Below are 18755 nucleotides of genomic sequence, written 5' to 3' on the forward strand. Positions count from 1 at the left end.
TCTGTGTGCTCTACCATGAAAGCATGAGTAGGACAGGGAATATTTAGAGGGAAATCCAATCCGAGGGATGCAGGATAGGTCATTGGGGACTTGCAAATGGTAGTGTTCTTTTAGGTTTATGGTTGCCAAGTTGTACCTGTTCTAGCATGCATCCTGTGATGTCAGCGATATATTTAGCCAGATTATTGGTGCTCCATGTATTTGGGCTGGTTTTATTAAGTCCATTGAGTCTGGATTAGTGTTTTGGAATTTGTTAGAACATATGGCACAACAATGACAACATAAATGATACTTGTTACATTTTGTTTTAGCTGTGGCCACCTTTACCACTCCCTCTGCTTACTGAGTAAAGAATGTGGTATTGATATAGATGGACAGACACGATGGACATGCTACAAATGCAATTCCAGGAACAATGGAGAACAACAAAATAAAGCCACCTCTGCAATAAAGAAAGGAAGAGCATCGTCACTAGCACAGGTGAACAAAAGAATTGCATCTAATTTTTTTAATGTTTTTAGTTAAGTGCATATGGCTGCACTTAAGTAGCCTTTTACGCACAAATTTACATGTTCTGTTTCCATTCTCGTGTAATGGGATTCAGGAAATGTGCCTGCATTAGTACAGAGACATCCTAACTCAAAAACACAAATTCCAAGACCACTTGAAAAAATATGCAGACATTATCATTTTCATGCTTATTAATTACCTTTAGAATATTCTCCAGCATCAGACCAGGACTTTCAAACGTTTAATATACAACCAGATCCCAGGTGCAGCTAGCAACACATAGATACATACTTAGGTGATGTCATATCAAAGGGCAGTTTCTGATGAAAAAATTATGCTATCTTCTGCCTTTTTTGCCTCACTTCTCAGGTCTGACGCAAACCCCATGACAATTGTATATTCCTCATGGAAATGTTCCAAATGTAAGGCCATTGGCTCTTTTGTTTCATAGTGTTCTTTTGTTCTCTTCTTAAGTATCCCCTACTCGAGCTCTTTGCTCTCCCACCTCAAACTCCTTCAGGGTCAATCGCTTTTCCAAGCAGAGAGCTGGATACAGATCTCTCTCTTCGGCTGGCGCCTCCCTCTGGAACATCATCCCTGCCTCTCTGAAACTTGAGCAGAACCATCTCAGGTTACGGAAGCTGCTCAAAACTTTCCTCTTTGCTTCTGCCTTCTCTCTTCCTCTTCCCTGCCCATCTCCTGTCTGTCACTTACCTGGCTACCCTCTGAACCTCGGGCCCAGGTCCCTGCCCCTCCCCCATCCCAGTTACACACCTGCCCTGCACTGCCGCCTGGCAACCCTGCACTTTGGGGCTGTTTCTGTTACCCTATATTCCCCTTACTGGCACTGCCCAATTACCTGCTGCCTGCACTTAACCCTTGCACTGCCACCTGCTAGCCGCACTTCCTTTTATCTTGTTTTGTTTGTATTTTTTTTTATCATGTGTCCTACACTTCTCCCCCTCCCCTTCCCCTGGCACTTCTCCTTTTCCCCTCCCTGCACGTGCATGATCTCAATGTCACTGGGCCTAGTAAGATTGTTGTCTTGTTCCCTCTTGTTCCCTTCCCATGCTTCGTCGCACCTTGAAACGCTTGCGTATAGGCGCGCTATAAATAAAATATCATATCATATATCATATCAATGTTTGGAGAAGTTTGGTGAGGACTGTTTAGATGGCACCTCTTGTAAATTGGTTTCCAACCCAAGTGGAAATTGAATAATGGAGGACGTTAGTTATCTCTTTTAGTCAATTAAAGTGTCTTCTCGCTGGAAGGTTTTCATAGCTAGTTGTACCAATAATTTCATATAAGAATTTCAAACTTGTATTTCCTTTTGTTCCATGGCATGCTTGTTTACCTTCACATAACTGTTCCTTCTCAAGGACATATTTCTACCACGGATTCCTCATTTTTGGAAACATCCACTTGACTCATTCGACAACTGAAAACCTATTTCAGTCCTTAGGTGGCATTACATGGCTCTTTCCTCAACTTGTTAATCTCATTGACTCCATCTTGTGCAGACTCAACATCATCATAATGCGTGTATGAAGCCTTCGACTCCATTGTCCTCAGTTCCTTTTTCTTGTGGCAACACGCAGGATCGAGAGACAGTCGCACGTCAAAACTTAGATTTTTTAAAAATATGTCATGTCCCAAGTCATGCTTTAAAGCCTGCAAAGTGTGTCATCTTTTGATTATGGATCCTCACTCACCTTGTAATTTCTGTCTTTAAAAGGATAATACGAAGGAGTGCGTATCCTGTCAGACAATCGCATCCAAAGCCATTAAGGAACAGCTTGTGAGGCTTTTCTTGGCTTCATCGAAGATGACAATGGAGAAAACAAAGGTTGTTACTCCAGAAAAAAGCACTGGCTCTGAGAAAAAGAAGGAATGCCACCACCATTCTAGGAGCCTTCCTTCTTGTATTCCAGAGCCCAGAAGTCTTTCTCAATGAGTAAGCAAAAGAGACTCTGCTCTCTATCCAAGGTGCCAGGTAAGCCTGAATTTCCAACAGCAACTTACTCTAAGTAAGAATGGGAAGCTCCACAATGTCCCACATTTTTGAGCATGCTCCAGAAGGTATTAAGAAAACTGTTGCTTCCGGAGATAAACAAGAAAAAACACATCACTCCGACACTTCGCTGTGCTTGGGCACCAGTGGCACATATAAGACAGCAAGGTCATCCAAGATGACGGTGCCTTCGACGTCAACTTTGGAGTCAACGGCTCCAACACTGAGTACAGATACAGTTACCAAGTACTCAGCACTGTCGACCTCGACTCTGATATCAGAAAATGCTTCGATAGCATTGGTATGCAGAAGATTAATAGAAGTGTCGATTTCTGAGCCATCAGAACTTGATCGTTCCCTTTATAAACCTTGTTAGAGGAGATCTCAATTTGGCGCTTTTCGAGATATTTTTGAATAAAATGAAAAAGAGCCTCTTCCATCCATTCAGCTATCAACTGACAGCCATGGCCAGAGGAACTTTTGAACACTCAATTTATGGACTCACTCTTGCAACTGCAGAAGAAGTAGCAAGAAGCGAGTGGTTTAGAGACATATCCTGACTCAGAAATAGGCCTGGACCCCATCATCGCTGTGGTGGCATTGACACCCTAAATTTGGTATCTTCTTCTGAGGAAGTGGTATCTGGTGGAATTATTGACATTTCAAGTTCTACCTTGGAAGGAAAGAGCTGGGCCGGATGGTCCCCAGTTTAAATCTTTCAACAGACAGCCTGGTCATTCAGGCAGCCATTGCAGCTCAGAGGCTACAGTATTTCTGTCAGTCCCACCAGATAGGAAGTATAAGAAATTGGATGCATAGGGGAGAAATCCTTTTGCGTTAGGAAGTCTGCCTCGGAGAACAGTGAATACTACCTGTACCCTTGCTAGGTACACACATTCTTTTTCTGAGATTGTGGATTTAGCACCCGCTCACCTTCCCCCTAAAATGCAAAACTCTTATAAACATTTAGTACACGATAGCAAGGACACAGCCAGGAACATACTAGAAGTGGGATTGGACACACCAGACTGTGTTTGGATGCACAGTTACTGTTGCCCATAGACACTCTTGAATGAGATCAGCAAAATTCAGGCAAGACGTACAAGCCAAATTACTTGACATGCCCTTTGATGAGGATTAATTATTTGAGGGAAAGGTTGATAAAGTCTGCAATAATTTAAAGAATCCAGACATGCTGCTAGATCTTTGGATTTATCGTTATCAACCCCCCCACTACTACTTTGTGTAGAAGGAGATTTAAGCCTTATTCCTTTCCACCGAAATGCAGGGGAGCCGCACAGTGACAACGCCTCCAAAGAATAGGGTTCTCTTCAGACTCTCTAGAATCAGAAGAACAGAAAAACTAAAGCCTTCAGCCTCAGTCCCTCACTCCCGTACCTTGAGTCTCCCGTGAAGGGCAGGAATTGACTCTTCAGAGAGGCCTTGCATTCAATTACTATGGACAGATGGGTATACAGTTGGTAGAACAAGGATATTCCCTGCTTACATTTTTTTTTTTTTAAATTCATCTTGATTTTGGAACATGACAGACACCATAAAAGCATTTTTTCCCAATGACATGCATTTTTCACAAATGTATAACTGGCATGTTACAACTGTACAGTAGTTCTTACTCCTACGTCCCGTCCCCTTTCCTCCATACTGTATGGGCGATTACAAATAATGTAGCCCCAGGGTGGAGAGTTGTCGCTCTTTAAGAAAACAAGTTCCTTAACACTGCCCGACCAAATGTCGCGTCCGACCTAGGGCTGGCATCCCAACAGTAGTGCTTACAGAAGGCCGAGGGAGTAGCCCACGTAGCCGCTTTGCTGATAACCTGCCATGGCACATGTCTTTGGAAAGCTACCGTTGTGGCCTTAGCTCTGAGAGCATGGGCATGCATGTTTGCTGGCAATGGTTTGTCCTGTCCTTCGTACGCCTCCTTGATGGCCATAACCAACCACCCTGCTATGGAAGCCTTGGAGGCCTGACAGCCTGGTTTTGACCCCCCAAAGGTGATAAAGAGGGCGTCTGTTTTGCAGAAGCTCTTGATTCTATCCGGGTAGAATCTAAGCGCACGTCTGGTATCCAGACTGTGTAATATCCTCTGAGGGTCATCCTGCCGGTCCGCGAAGGTCGGTAACACTATCTCCTCATTCAGGTGACAAAAGGAGACGACATAGCACCACCTTGTCCTTGTGAAATGTATATGGCTCTGAAGCCACCAGCACCAGGATTTCACTGATTCGGCGTGCCAAGGTACGGCCCACTGGTAGTGCCGTCTTAATGGTAACTAGCCTGATGTGAGCAGATGCAATAGGCCCAAATGGTTTATGCGCCAGGGCGCCAAGGACCACATTGAGGTCCCACACCGGGTATGGCTTCGTAATAGGTGGATACAGGTCTAGTCGGGCCCGCCAAGTGCCTCTTAACCACCGGATTCTAGGAGGAAAAAACCTCCTTCCTCCAAGTTCTTGTAAGCGCCAATGGCCGCCAGATACGTGCAGCATGTGTCTATCTGCACCCCAGAGTGTGCGAGGTGTGCAGAGAAAGCTAGCACGTTGACCAACGTGCAAGTAAATTAATCAATTTCCTTTGATTCTGCCCAGTGACAGAACCTGGTCCAATTGCTTTTGTACTGGCTCCTGCTAGCGTCGCTCCAAGCCCCCTGTATAATGGTCAGATTAGCCTGTGACAGGTGCAGATGCTTTAGGGCGACCTGTTCAGGAACCATGCTGCAAGGGCTAACTTTTGCGGGGATGGGTGGATCACTGTGCCCCCTGCTGAGAGAGTAGGTGTGCTGGGCCCAGCGGGAGGTGCACCAGGGTCTGGTCCGACAGGCTTAGAAGTTCTGAGAACCATGGTCTTGCTGGCCAGCATGGAGCTATCAGTATGATCTGGAGGTCTCGCGACTCCCTGTTTCTGCAGATGACCCTGTGCACCAGAGGAGTGGGGGGAAAAGCATACGCATTCATGTTCCCCAGGATCTGCATTGCGTCGCCTAGCGAACCCCTGCCATGCCCCTGCCAGGAGGCGAACTGGGGGCACCTCCTGTTGGTACTGGTGGCGAAGAGGTCCACCTGCGGATGACTCCACCTGGTGAAGATCCCCTGAAGGACTTCCTCGTTCAACTGACATTCCTAGTTGTCCACACCCAGCCTGCTGAGCGTGTCCGCCTCTAGTTTGGACTTGCTCGGTAGGTGGACTGCCGACAGGTGCATGTTGTTCACCAGAACCCACTCCCAAATGTCTATCGCCAGTCTGCAGAGGGGAGGGGATCAGGTGCCACCCTGCTTGTTGATGTAATACGTACAGGTGGAGCTGTCTGTTTGAATTACCATCGCCTTGACGGTGATCATGGGCAGGAAAGCTTTGGGAGCAAGCCAAATAGCTATCATCTCGAGCTAGTTGATGTGCGCCAGCTGCTCCTCACGGGACCATACTCTATGGACACTGTGGCTGTCCAGGGTAGCCCCCCTCCTAGTCCATAGTCCCCTTTCCTCCATACGTCCCTCCACCCTTCCGCCTAATAAAACTGGTGTCATTCAGCAATGTTAATATTGTTGATGCGTCAAAGGGGACTGAGGAGTAGCGCCGGTGGTCTGAGTCAGGGGAGCGCATTCTCCCAGGGCCGCGTCCCTGCCCACATCTAAATTTAAAGGGGAAGATGATTTTTCTGGTGAAAAAGGTTCCAACTCCCGTGCCTAGCAAGGGACACCCATACAGTATGGAGGAAAGGGGACTTTGGACTAGGAGTACGTTACTACAGTGAGTAACTTATAATTATTTGACAGTACAATTCAACCATTTACATATGATATGATATCATTTGGTATTTATAATATAACTGTACACAAGTATTTCTAAGCGCCACAAGACAAGGAAGCGGGAGACAGTGGGAAGACGGGACAAAGGATCCTACTAGGCCTTGTGTCATTCACATCGTGCAAGTGCGACAACAAAAAGTGCAAGGGGGAAAGGGAGAAGGGGAAGTGAAAGGGAGAGGGTAGGGGAAAGTATGATCAGGGCACCAGGCTCTGAGTTAGTGCAGCCAGGGCAGCACAGCTCTGGGTATGTGCCGGAAGGCAGGGGGCAGTAGGAGTTACAGTTATGGCTCCTACGTGTGTGGGAGGCCCAGAGGCAGTGCATGAAGACTGGTCATGGAAGGGCCTGGTACCCTGTCAGACTCTGAGGGTACCCAGCAACCAGTCACGGCAGGCAGACATGAAGTTTAGAAAGGGAGAGAGAAGGCAGAGGAGAAAAGGAAGGTCTTGAGCAGCTTCCGGAACGTCAGGTGGTTGAAGATGACCCCAAGGATTTTAGCCTCTGAGGAGGACAAGGTTAGAGGGCCCAAGGAAGGTGGCGAGAGTGAGAGAGGGAAAGCGGGAGCATCAGTCCCAATGAGAATAATCTCAGTCTTACTGGCGTTGAGGCAGAGATCGTTGGAGGTGCACCATTCCTGAATCGCGGATAGACAGTCAGGTATGAGCGAGGAAGGAGAGGAGGCTGAGGGAAGCCTGAAAGAGAGGTGTGTGTCATCCGCATGACACTGGAAGTTAGACGAGAAGGTGGAAATCAGGTGGGCCAAAGGGACCAGGTAGACATTGAAGAACCAGGGTGAGAGAATAGAGCCCTGGGGGACATATACACGTTGAGAGAGAGGTGGTGGAGAGAAAGGACCCAAGTTGGACCTGGGAGGGTCGGTCCAAGAGGAAGGAGGTCAGCCACACCAGAGCCTGCTCCTTGATGCCCAGGTTCTTGCAGAGTCGATACAGGATGGCTTGATTGACCGTATCAAAGGCAGAGGGAAATGTCAAGTAGGATGAGGACAGCGTGAGAGCTGGAGTCAAGGTTAGAGAGCAGATCTTCACGGGTGTTCAGAAGAGCAGTTTCTATACCTCTGGCTTCCAGACTGATGGTCATGGAGACAACCAACAGATTCAGTGTGGAGGGGTAGCTGGGAGATGGCCAGTTTTTCCAGGAGTTTGCCCAGGAAAGGAGTGATGGAGATCGGGCGATAGTTTTCCAAGAAGGATAAGCAGAAGGCTTTTTTAGAAGGGGTGCACAAGGGAGTGCTTGAGGAGACAGGGGAAAGATCCAGTGGTGAAAGAGTGATTACAGAAATAGGCCAGGGCTGGAACGAGGGAAGCATTGTGGTCCTTGATAGTTCTGGAAGAGCAGGGGGCTCCTATTTGGAAGACACCTCCATAGATCGGACTTGTCTAGAAAGATCATCAGGTATTATGGGAGAGAGGTAGGAAAGGAGAGACGGGGAAGAGGCGGCCAAAAGGCGCCTGAGAAGAGGTAGAGGGAAAGTGAGGACAGGTTGTCCTGGGTTTTTGTGGTGAAATAAGAAGCCAGAGCCTAGCAGAGTTCATGGGAGGGAGCAGCAGAGGTTGAGGCTGCATTAGGATTGGCCAGCTATTTGCAGATTTTAAATAGTTTGGTTGTGTTGTTAGAGGCTGCAGAGACATGGGCTTAAATATGGACACTCTGTATTGCCTTTGGAGCAGGCCAGTCTGTTAGAGGATGCACCCGATGCCCTCCACTTGCGCTCAGCTAACCTGCACTTACGTTTCAGGACGGCCAGGTCGGCGTCATACCAAGAGTGGCACTTGAGGGTAGGCTTCAGACGGATCCTCATGACAGGGGCAAGGATGTCCAGTGTGTTGGAAATAGAAAGATGCAGGTTGGAGAGGGCTGTGTCAGAGTGGGAGTCAGCCACAGGTATAGGAGGAGGAGAGAAAAGTGGCCACTGACGCTCACATTATGGGCCGAATGACTGAGAAGGAAGGTGGCAGTGCTGGGATGGGCTTTGCCTGGGGGACAGGAAGCTTCAGTTGGTAGGAGAACAGAAAGTGGGCAGTCCAAGAGAGAGGAGTAGTGAGAGGGTTAGAGAGGGGGATGTCTGAGGAAATGAGAACATCCAAGGTGTGTCCCGCAGCGTGTGTCGGACTAGAGGGTAGAATGGAAAAGGGAGAGAGAGTCGCAAAGGTTGCAGAAGAGCCCAGAAGAGTGGTCAGAGGCTTCCAGGTAGATGTTGAGATCTCCAAAGAGGAGGATTTGAGGGGAAGAACCAAGAAGAGAAGAGGTGAGTTCTGCCCATTCTGAGAGGAAGAGTGCGACCTGGCCAGGTGGCCCGTAGATGGTGGCCACAGTTAGAGAGAGGCTAGGAGGGATAGAGAGCCTTTATGTAGACCAGGCATTCAAAGGAGGAATAGGCCTGCATGGGAATGATAGATGCAGGAACCCACTCAGGAAAGGTCAGGGCCACTCCACGTCCGGGCCGATTGGTTCTGGGCTCGGAGAGGATCTTTTAGCCCTCAGGGAGGAGACTGTCAAAACTCGTGACAGAGCTGGGCGTGAACCATGTCTCAGTGAGAGCGAGGACATCCAGGTCAAGGTATTCGAGGAGGTGGCAGATGTCAGAGGTGTGTTTGACAGCAGAGCGAGAGTTGAGAGTAGCTAGGTGGAGCAGGTTGACACTTTTGAAAGATTTCTGGGTGGTGGTACAGGAGTGAGTTACATCCAGCGGAAGTGGCAGAGGGGCCCAGAGAGTGGGCAGAAGTAGTAGCCGGAGGTGGCAGAATGGCCAGAAGGGAGGTAGAGGGGGGTGCCAGAGAGGAGGCAGAGGAGGAGGCAGGAGGTGGCAAAGGAACTGGACAGGATGTAGGAGTAGCAGGAGAAGGAAGGAAGTTGATAAGACGTGGGAGACTGGAGGAGATTGGGCTAAGAGCCCTGGGCCATGACGGTACCATTTTGATAGACATTTATGATGGCTATGGATGCATGGAAGAAGGCCAAGAGGACCTCCCATCTGGTGCCGCCGTTAATGGGAGAGGAGTAGAAAGGAGTGAGAACAGAGACCATATGACGGGTTCATAGGTCTGGAGAGAGAACGACAGAGGATGTCAGTGAGGGTCTGCCTGGAGTTAGCACTGCTGGAGGTATCAGTGATGGGAAGACCTGGGTTGGAGACCAGGATATCCTTCTTGAACTTTTTCCTTCCAGACTTAGGTCCTCATCACGAGTTGGGCGGTAGCCTTTAAATCCGGCGGTAACGGTATTTGCACCACCAATACCGCTCTGCCGGTTCACACGATGTTGTAAATAACGCAGGACCCAAAACATACCAGCGCTATTACAGCCGGCGCTAATGGCGCTGACAACACAAAGCACAATTACAGCCGTGAGAGAGGGTAAAGATCCAGTGGCGAAAGAGTGATTACAGAAGACAGCCGTGTCACAAATGCATACACAGCGGTATTAGGTAAAAACAAAAACGGCGCTAATACAGCTGAAAATTACCTCCAGCTGGAGGTAAATGAACCCAGGTGCTAGGAATCAAGCCTCAGGTGAACACAATGCACACCAGAGGGCTATATAAAACACACCCAGGTCCCAAACTCGGTTTTCAACACAACACCATGCTGCCATTATTTGCTGCATGCTGGGGCAGGCATCTGCTCATGCTGCGCCTGGACCTTGAGATGCAAGACAACCTGGCAAGGGGACAGGGAGTAACGGGCGGCGGGTGGGGGGGGGGCCGGAAGGAGGAGGAGGAGGAGGAGGAGGAGGAGGAGAGCAGCCCCAGCAAGGTGAGCACCTATCCCCAGGATCAGGCCATCACCCTGGGCCCTCAGTGACTCCCAGTAGGTAATGGAATAGAATACCGCCTCGACAGGGAGACCATCACTGAGCTTCTGGCCGCAATACATCAACACATCGCGAGCAGGATTAGCATCCGTACAGCCATGCCCCCGCTGGTGAAGCTGGTGGTAATTCTCCAGTTCTTGGGGACGGACACGTTCCAGCACTTCATGGCCATGATGCATGGCATGGCACAGTCAACATTCAGCGCAGTCCTGGGCTAGGTGCTGGATGTCCTCCTGTGCCAGGTCAGTGACATGAAGGCACGCTTTTATGCCACAGCACCACTGCCCAATGTGATAGCAGCCATTGACTGTGCCCATGTCGCACTAGTGGCACCCTAAGCCCATGAGGTTGTATACAGGAACCAGAAGCACTACCACTCCCTGAATGTGCAGGTGACCTGTGGCCCTGACCTCATAACCCACTGCTGCACCCGCTACCCAGAATCCACCCACGACTCCATGACCCTACACAACATCACACTGCTGGGATACATGGAGAGGCATAGAGAACAACAGATCTGGATAGTGGGTGAGTACACACCCTGCCAGATATGCACGTTGAAGCACAAGACAAAAAAAGGGGGTGATAGCCACAGGAAGCATTGCATGTCAAGAGGAGGCACTGGCAGCACCAGTGCAGCAACTGCACCATCAACGGGGGACATCCAATGGTGCATGCATGTGCAGTCAACCAGGATACACCACAGTACACCTGCCATAATGACACAGGGTGCATGTACAGGACAAGGAATGTATGTCGTAATAGACAAAGGATGCACACCCATCACACATACACGTTGCATGGGCCGGATGAACACAAGAATGCTCACGACTAACAATGGCCAGATACATTGAGAGTGCAGATATATGCATGAGACAAATGACTGATGTCTGTATTCCACCCCATGCAGGTGACTCTGGATATCCGCAGCTAGCGTGGCTGATGACCCCTGTACGTGACCAGGTACACCACACAAGACCGCCTACAACCATGCCCACAGCCAGACCTGCGTATGCATAGAGCGCACATTTGGACTCCAGAAGGCATGATTCTGGTGCCTAGACCGCAATGGAGGGGCCTGATGTATGCCCCTGACAAAGTAGGGACAATAGTTTTGCTGTGTGCTATGCTGCATAACATTTGCCGGAGGACGAATGTGCCCCTACCCCCGATGCTGACAGGCCACACCCAGAGGAAGATGGAGATGACGACCATGTGGCAGGAGCCAAAGCAGACACCCACAGGGATGCAGTGAGGGAAGGGAATTACTTCTAGTACAGTGACCTGACCCAGTACACAACCAGCATAGTGTGAATAAAGAGCACAAAAACACAATCATGAATGTCCTTGCATGTTTTGAGTTCAAAAGATTATGTAACTTGTTCAAACTCCATCCTCCCACCCACAACCAACACCCCAGCACACTGTCCCCCCTCCCCCACCCACAACCAACACCTCAGCACACTATACACCCACCACCAACACCCTAGCACACTATCCCCCTTTCCCGCCACTGTGTCCATAGCAAGGCCACTCAGGCCAACAAGAGTCATGGCATTCACAAAGGCCTTGCCCTCTTCTCCTAACTCCCAGCATCCGGGGAACGTGAGTGCAGCTGGCGCTGGGACCTCCACCTGGGGTTGCTCAGCCTGGATTCCTCGGTGGGGGTGGTTGAAGTTCAAGGTATAGATGTGGCCACTTGCATCTGCTGACGTTGGAGGGCATTGCCCTCCCTTATTTGTTCTGCTATGGCAGAGACCCACTGGCACAACTTGTGCACCCTTTGCCCAAACCCTGTCGGTGAGACCTTGCATGCTGTGATGACACGCCTCTTCCTCACATTGTCGCAGGCCATCCTCTTCGTGGCCTCTTGGATGGCATCATGGATAACCTCCATACGGCCACTTTGTGCAGTGGCAATTGCCTCCATTTGCCTCTGTCTTGCCTCTATTTCATTTAGCAGCTGCATAACCTGCTTAAAGTGGCTGTAGGCGGGGAGGGGGTGCGTTGATTGGTGGGCCTTCCAAAAGGGGACCCATAGGAGCTGGTGTCGGTGTTGGGTTGGGGTGTGTGTGCGCGCGCCGGCATTGTGCTGGACTGTGTCGGCTGGGGTGCGCTCTCTGACACGAGCGGGACTCTCGGTTGTGGGGGGTGCCGCATGGTGGATGTCGCTGCTCTCCCTTTGTTCCTCCAGAGAAACGGCTTGCGGGGGGTATCCTCCCTGGCGGTGTGGGGTACCACAGTGTTGTCCTCAGTGACAACTGGCCTGCTCCTGGCGGGCTGGGTTGCTGCTGTAGGTGTGACCCTGCCACAAAGGGGTGTGGTGGGGTGCGTCTTACACCTACGGGTAAATTATCATCCCCTATGCAAGGTGGTGATACTGGTGGCACAGGAGGGCGCATGTGCAGATGGCCCCACAGCATCCTCGTCCTCTGAGGCCTCTAGAGATGGTTGTGTGCCTTTAGGAGACATAGGGGATGGCGTTGGGACACATTCTCTCACTTCTTTTGACATACACAATGGTAAATACATGGTGACTGGACTGGCACCAGGCTGTCGGACTGATGCACGGGCCTGGTCTGGTTGCGTTTGATAGTGGGTTGGCAATGATGGGGACACGTGATGTAAGGGGGGGCACATTGGGGGATTGCATTTTGCTGTGGTGGCATGGCAGTGGTACATTGCTGGCCTAGCTGTAGCTACACTTACATGCATCTAATCCCCATGACCAACTTCACAGTTACAGGTGATGATGGGGGCGGGAGGGTCTGGTACTTGTCACTAATAGGTCCCAATGGGGCACTAGTGTGCCCCCGCCATGGCTGTGTGGTGCATTGTGCTTGGTTGTGTGCCCTGGCTGCCCTCCCCACTGCTCTGGCTCACAGGGGTGGCCTTGGTGCACTGACACATGGGTGCTGCGGTAGGTGCCTGTAGTGACTCCCATGCACTGCCCCCCAACGCAGGAACCAGGCTCATGGGTCGTACCAATGGAGGATGTGGCGCTAGGCTGTTGTAGCTACGTACAAATAGGGGGCGGGGGTGACTCACCTTCAGCTTCCTGGGTGCCTTGTAGTTACATGCAAATGGGGGTGGTAGGAAGACTCAGCTTCCTGGCGGCCAGCTCCCGCCTCGGATTCTCCAACTCGCTTGATCCCTTCCATATCCATGACTGTACTGCATACCAGAGGTGAGCCTCCCGCTGTGGCTAGACTGTCCAGTCTGTGCTGGGACAGGAGTCCTTAGACCCGCACACACAGGTCATTACACCTTTCGCGGCAGTCCTCCCCAGAGTTATTGGCCATTTATAAAGAATTGTCTATCCCTCCCACATCCACATAACACACTGAAAAAAAAAACATGGTGTAACAATAAACAATATCCAACACGCCATGTTAAACAAAATCAAAACTCTCCAAAACAAAATCAAGACTCAATATCACAAATTGCCTAAAATCACTCCGCCCTCACCAGAGCCCTCGACCGTCCCGCCGGTCCAAGACTCCCCACACTGCACAAACAAGCCTATACCCTTTTCATTTAGCGAAGTAACAATCCCTGAAGTCCTACTGATCATGAAGCGTATCAAACCATTGCTATGTAAAGGAGACATATGCCCAGCCAATCTTATTAAAGATTGTGCAGCTGCCTTGGCCCCATTTGTCACTACATTCATCAATGCCTCCTTCGCCAACAGCACCGTCCCATTAGCCCTTAAGGAAGCATGGGTTCAACCACTATTAAAGAAACCTACCCTTGACCCGGACTCCCTTAACAACTACCGTCCAATTTACCACTGTGCCATTTCTGCTAAAGATACTGGACAAGGCTGCCTATATACAGATACAGTCATACTTGGAAACTCACAACATACTAGGCAAAAGGCAATCTGGTTTCTGCCCTCGTCATGGCACTGAATCAGCCCTATTAGACCTTAAGAACCAACTAATGGAAGCCATGGACAAAGGCAAATCGTCACTCCTCCTACTCTTGGATCTCTCTGCTGCCTTTGACTTGGTTGACCACAAGATCTCGTGCAAACATCTTTCTCCAGCATGGGGTCTGGCATGGATTCACATGCTCATGAATATTCCCCGTCGTCAGGCCGGGAATCCTCGGTAAAGAAAAAATCAGTATCAGTTTCGTTTCTGATCTGTCTTTCGTAGTAGTAACCAATCACTGATCTCTGCGTCATACTGACCACAGCCAATGACTGCCCTCTACCTAAGCCCCGCCTCTGGCAGCCATCTTCAGATTTTTACCGCACGTTCAAGTGTTGGGAGTCCTCGTGCTTAGCTCTCGGGCTTTTACTGCGTGTTTCGCGCTTTTTCAGGTGAATTTTCACATTTTTTCGGTTAATCGAGCCTCAAGCTCCACCGTTTCTACTCCCGTTAACGGCTACCCGTTGCGGGACTTTCCTACGCCCCTCAAGGGTGAAGATTTCGTCGAATCAACTTCTTGGAGGATTCCAGAAGATTTGCGGCCTACTTCGAGATGGCCCAGGATGTGAGTTCGTCGCCCGGACCCAAACTGTTTCGCAGCTGCCCTGGATGCGGGCTGCAGAATGTGTTTAAGGAAGACGAACATTTGCGATGCCTCTACTGTCTTCATGGGGACAAGACTCATGTAGAGAAGGACTGCCAGTTCTGCAAGAACTTGTCGGAGCGGACCATGAGGGACCGTCGATCCCGTCTCGCCAGCTGGTTGGAGAAGGGCTCAACGGGTGAGAAGAAGAAGAAAGGGTCCGAGCGGGCTTCTAAGTCCTGTGCGGGCGCCCCGGCGACGGGGTCCAACACCAGGCCAAGCGCTGCGAGTCCGCTGGCTCCGGGAGCGCCAAAAGGTCGGGCTCTTCGGTCGCCAGGCAGGGCGCATCTTCCCCGGCACCGTCAACCACGAGCCAGCGCTCCGGTTCGGGGAAGAGGAAGTCTGAGACCCCGGGTAAGCTTCGGGAGAAGCCCCGTCCGATCTCGGAAGAGGGGGAGCGAGGCGTCGCCCCTCCCCCGAAGGAGAAGGCCCGGGACGCACCTAAGGTGGTGAAGGCCCCTACCCAGCAGGCAAAGGCCTCTATTGAGGCGATCGCGGCGACTGCCTCCGGGACTAGAGTTTCCCTGCCGCCAAGGAGGGAATCCTCTTTTCAGCCCATCGTCGTGGCCGCCATAGTGGAAGAAGCGAGCGGGGGCACGGTAGCCTCCTCGAGCTCGGAGTCAGCCTCGGAGGAGGAACTGACCGAGGCCGTGAGGAACCTCGAAGTTCAATTCGAGAAGGTTCGATCCCGTAAGGAAGTGTCATGATGCCTACCCCCGGAGCACCAGGCCAGGCCCAGCACCCCCAGGAGCAGGCATCACGCCCCCGGGTAAAAGCCCAGCGGCCCTTTATAGGTGCTCTTTGGACTCTGTCCTGGCGCCGTTGGCGCCAGGCTCATTTTGGACATCAGTCCTGGCGCCATAGGCGCCAGGCTCATAAAGGGAAGTGTTTGGTGCACTTACCTGAAGCAGACCATGCTGCACACTCACCTGATGCAGACCATGCTGCATGAAGAACCAAGCCAAATGAGGCTTAGGAGGGACTATGGAACTATTTTGTTACTTGGGTGGGGCTGTGGAATAATACTCACCTGGAACTTCTTCCAAGGCTATTTAAGCCACACCCGGACAGCCACACGTGCTTTGCGTTCTGCATCCCAGCAGCTGAACGCTCACCGTGTCTGCTCCTGCACCTGGACTCCAGCCACGCCCGCCTCGAACCCTGAACACCTGTAAGGGAATAAGAGAAGAGAAAGGTGAAAACCAAGAACTATTTCAACCTTCTTACCTGCAACCGGAATCTTCACGCCAGCATTCCTGAAGGAAGACTTCCATTTAAAAGCACCGCGTTGCTCGCTGCAGCGCCGCGCTTCACTCGCCTGTTCTCGAGACGCCGCCCGGCTCCATCGCGGCTCTCCGTGCCGGTTGCCACATCTCTGCACCGCACCTAAGGGAGAGAAGGAGAGACAAAAGGTGAGCAAGGGAACACAAGAGGAAAGCCGGATTTTCAGCCATATTACTTACCGGCTATTCTTGGTGAGCCATTCCACATCTCGGGTCGGCGCCACATCTCTGGCAGGTACCGCACCCCGGCCCCTATGGGGAAAGGACAAAAGACATTACTGGGGAATTATAAAGACATTTAGAGGGGTCGCCCTCATCACTGACTCACCTGATTTTACCCCGGCAATTTAACCCCTCAACGCATCGCCTTTGTTCTGCACCTGAAATAAAGGACGGAAAAAGACAACATAAAAGGAGGCTCACACTTGAACTTTTGCATCTTCATACTTACGGCGTATCGCTCAGTAAAGTCAAGTGGATTTGCCAGCGCCATTCTGAAAACCAGTGAAGTAACTGGACGAACGCGCGCCCCTGCGCCAGAAGCAGGATGGAGAGTTCATCCTTCCAAACCATAAGGTGAGCTTAAACCGGGGGTTTTGGAGGAAGTCAGAGGAGAACGAAGGGGGGAAAAGGGGGAGCAAGCACATTATTCAGCAGACGGTTAATCCCCTTTCTCATCTGCAGAAGGATATTCCTACGGGCCAGACAAGCAAGATTTGGGGGTCCTGTTCAATCGGTGGTCCGAATTCTGCGCATCACGCTTGAAGAGGCCACAGCAACCCAGACCAGACCAGCGCCTCCGTGGGAGCCAGGTGAGCGTTACAGAACGCAAAGCCTTCCTACAAATTCCCACCCAGGCGCTATGGAAACTTACGAGACTGACCAGTTGGCCCAACTACTGGGGGAATTAAGGGCCGAAGTACACGCCGCTCGTCAAGAGACTAATGCTCTCAGGAGGGAAGTGATTGTAACAAAGGAAAGAGCTGATGACCTGGCTAGACAGCTTTTGCAAAGTCAAGCTGGACAAACTCCTTTACCCGGTTCCGGAGGGAACCCCGCTCCTGTGCTTTCCAGTAACCCGGTGCAGATTAATCTACCTTGAAACATGCCGCTGGCACCACCCGAACGCTTTGCTGGGGACCCCAAACAATTCGCCGTATTCATGAATCAGTGTCGTTTGCATTTCCTGTGCAGACCTGGGGCCTTCCCTAATAACCAGACCAAGGTAGCCTTTGTATTGTCATATCTCAGCGGCAGTGCTGCCGATTGGTCAGTTCCACTGGTAACTCAAGATGACCCGATTCTTCGTGATTTTCAAAGATTTCAAGCAAGCATGGAAAGGTTATTTGCTCGTCACTCCCAGGGGCAGGCTCTAGATGACGAACTTCTATCTCTGCGACAGGGCAATCAAGACCTCCTTTCCTACATTGCAACCTTTAATAGACTAATTGTGGAAACTGGGTGGCCAGAGGATAAAAGAATCACGTTATTTTATCGAGGTCTACGCGGAGAACTTAAACATGTCCTGGCCCAAGTTGTAAATCCGCCCCAAGAGTGCTCTGAATATATAGACTTAGTGGTCCAATTGGATCACAGACTGCAAAACAGAAAAGCAGATCGGTCCAAGTTTGAGACCAGGGTGTTAGTCAAGACCCACACTAACCTCAAGGGGGCTGAAGCCTCAGAGCCAATGCAAATCGGAGGAGTTAAAGGACCTTTAACGCAAAAGGAATGTGAAAGAAGACGGCAGATGCACTTATGTCTTTATTGTGGATCCTCTGGACACTTTCTACGAGATTGCCCGGCAAGGCCGCCCAGGAAGGTGGTAGGAGCCGCTGAAAAAAATCAATGAAACCTCTGTATCGGGAAACGACCTCGCCCGACAAGCATAGGGGTCCGCTTGCCGAGCTTGAAAACGAACTCTCAGACCTCGCATTTCACTGTGCCAATGGTCCTCGTAGATCCGGAACAGCCTAAGCGGTTGCATGCAATAAAGGCATACATCGATAGTGGGGCTATAGGAAACTACGTGGATCGTGAATTGGTCTCCAGGATTAACCTCCCCCTGCGTCCTAAAACCAGCAAAGATGTCATCACCACAGTCGATGGAACCAAAATTGCCTCGGGACCGATAACACATTCCACAGCTGAGGTAACACTTGTAGGTCCGGATGTCCATCGGGAGGCAGTTGTGTTTGATGTAATCAAGGCTCCACAGTTTCAGGTTATACTCGGAATTCCTTGGTTAGAGACACATAATCCTCGAATTGATTGGTGAGCGAAGAGAATAACCTTTCCAGAGTGTGCACGAACCTGCTACCCAGAAAATCTGAAGGTCATTTTAGCATCAGTAACCTCTGTCTCCATGCAACTACCTCCGGAATACCAAGACTTCCAGGACGTCTTCCAAAAGGAACAGGCCAACATGTTACCTCCTCACAGATCGTACGATTGCCAAATCGATCTGGTGCCTGGTGCACAACCCCCTTGTAGCAGGATTTATGCCCTTACTGAGCCGGAGAATCTGCATTTGAGACAATATTTAGATCAATACCTAGCCAATGGTTTCATTCGCCCGTCAAAGTCTCCTGCATCCTCGGCTTTGTTCTTCGTGCCAAAAAAAGAAGGCGACCTTAGAACTTGTATCGATTACCGCGCATTGAACCAGATAACTGTTAAAAATCGTTACCCTCTGCCTTTGATCCCTGAAC

General features: G+C 50.6%; 1 protein-coding gene across 3 annotated transcripts in view; it reads left to right on the top strand.

Moving 5' to 3' along the window:
* The window catches only part of VPS8 (VPS8 subunit of CORVET complex), a 2529257-nt gene that overhangs the window by 2340378 nt on the left and 170124 nt on the right, over positions 1–18755 (top strand). For all 3 annotated transcript variants that reach the window (XM_069615741.1, XM_069615740.1, XM_069615739.1), the window contains exon 43: positions 312–480. In XM_069615741.1, coding sequence (XP_069471842.1) covers positions 312–480 — 169 coding nt within the window. The remainder of the gene's footprint in view (positions 1–311; positions 481–18755) is intronic.

The sequence above is a fragment of the Ambystoma mexicanum genome, chromosome 9 (assembly GCF_040938575.1).
Source record: "Ambystoma mexicanum isolate Mex_15411 chromosome 9, UKY_AmexF1_1, whole genome shotgun sequence".
Taxonomy (NCBI): Eukaryota; Metazoa; Chordata; class Amphibia; order Caudata; family Ambystomatidae; genus Ambystoma; species Ambystoma mexicanum.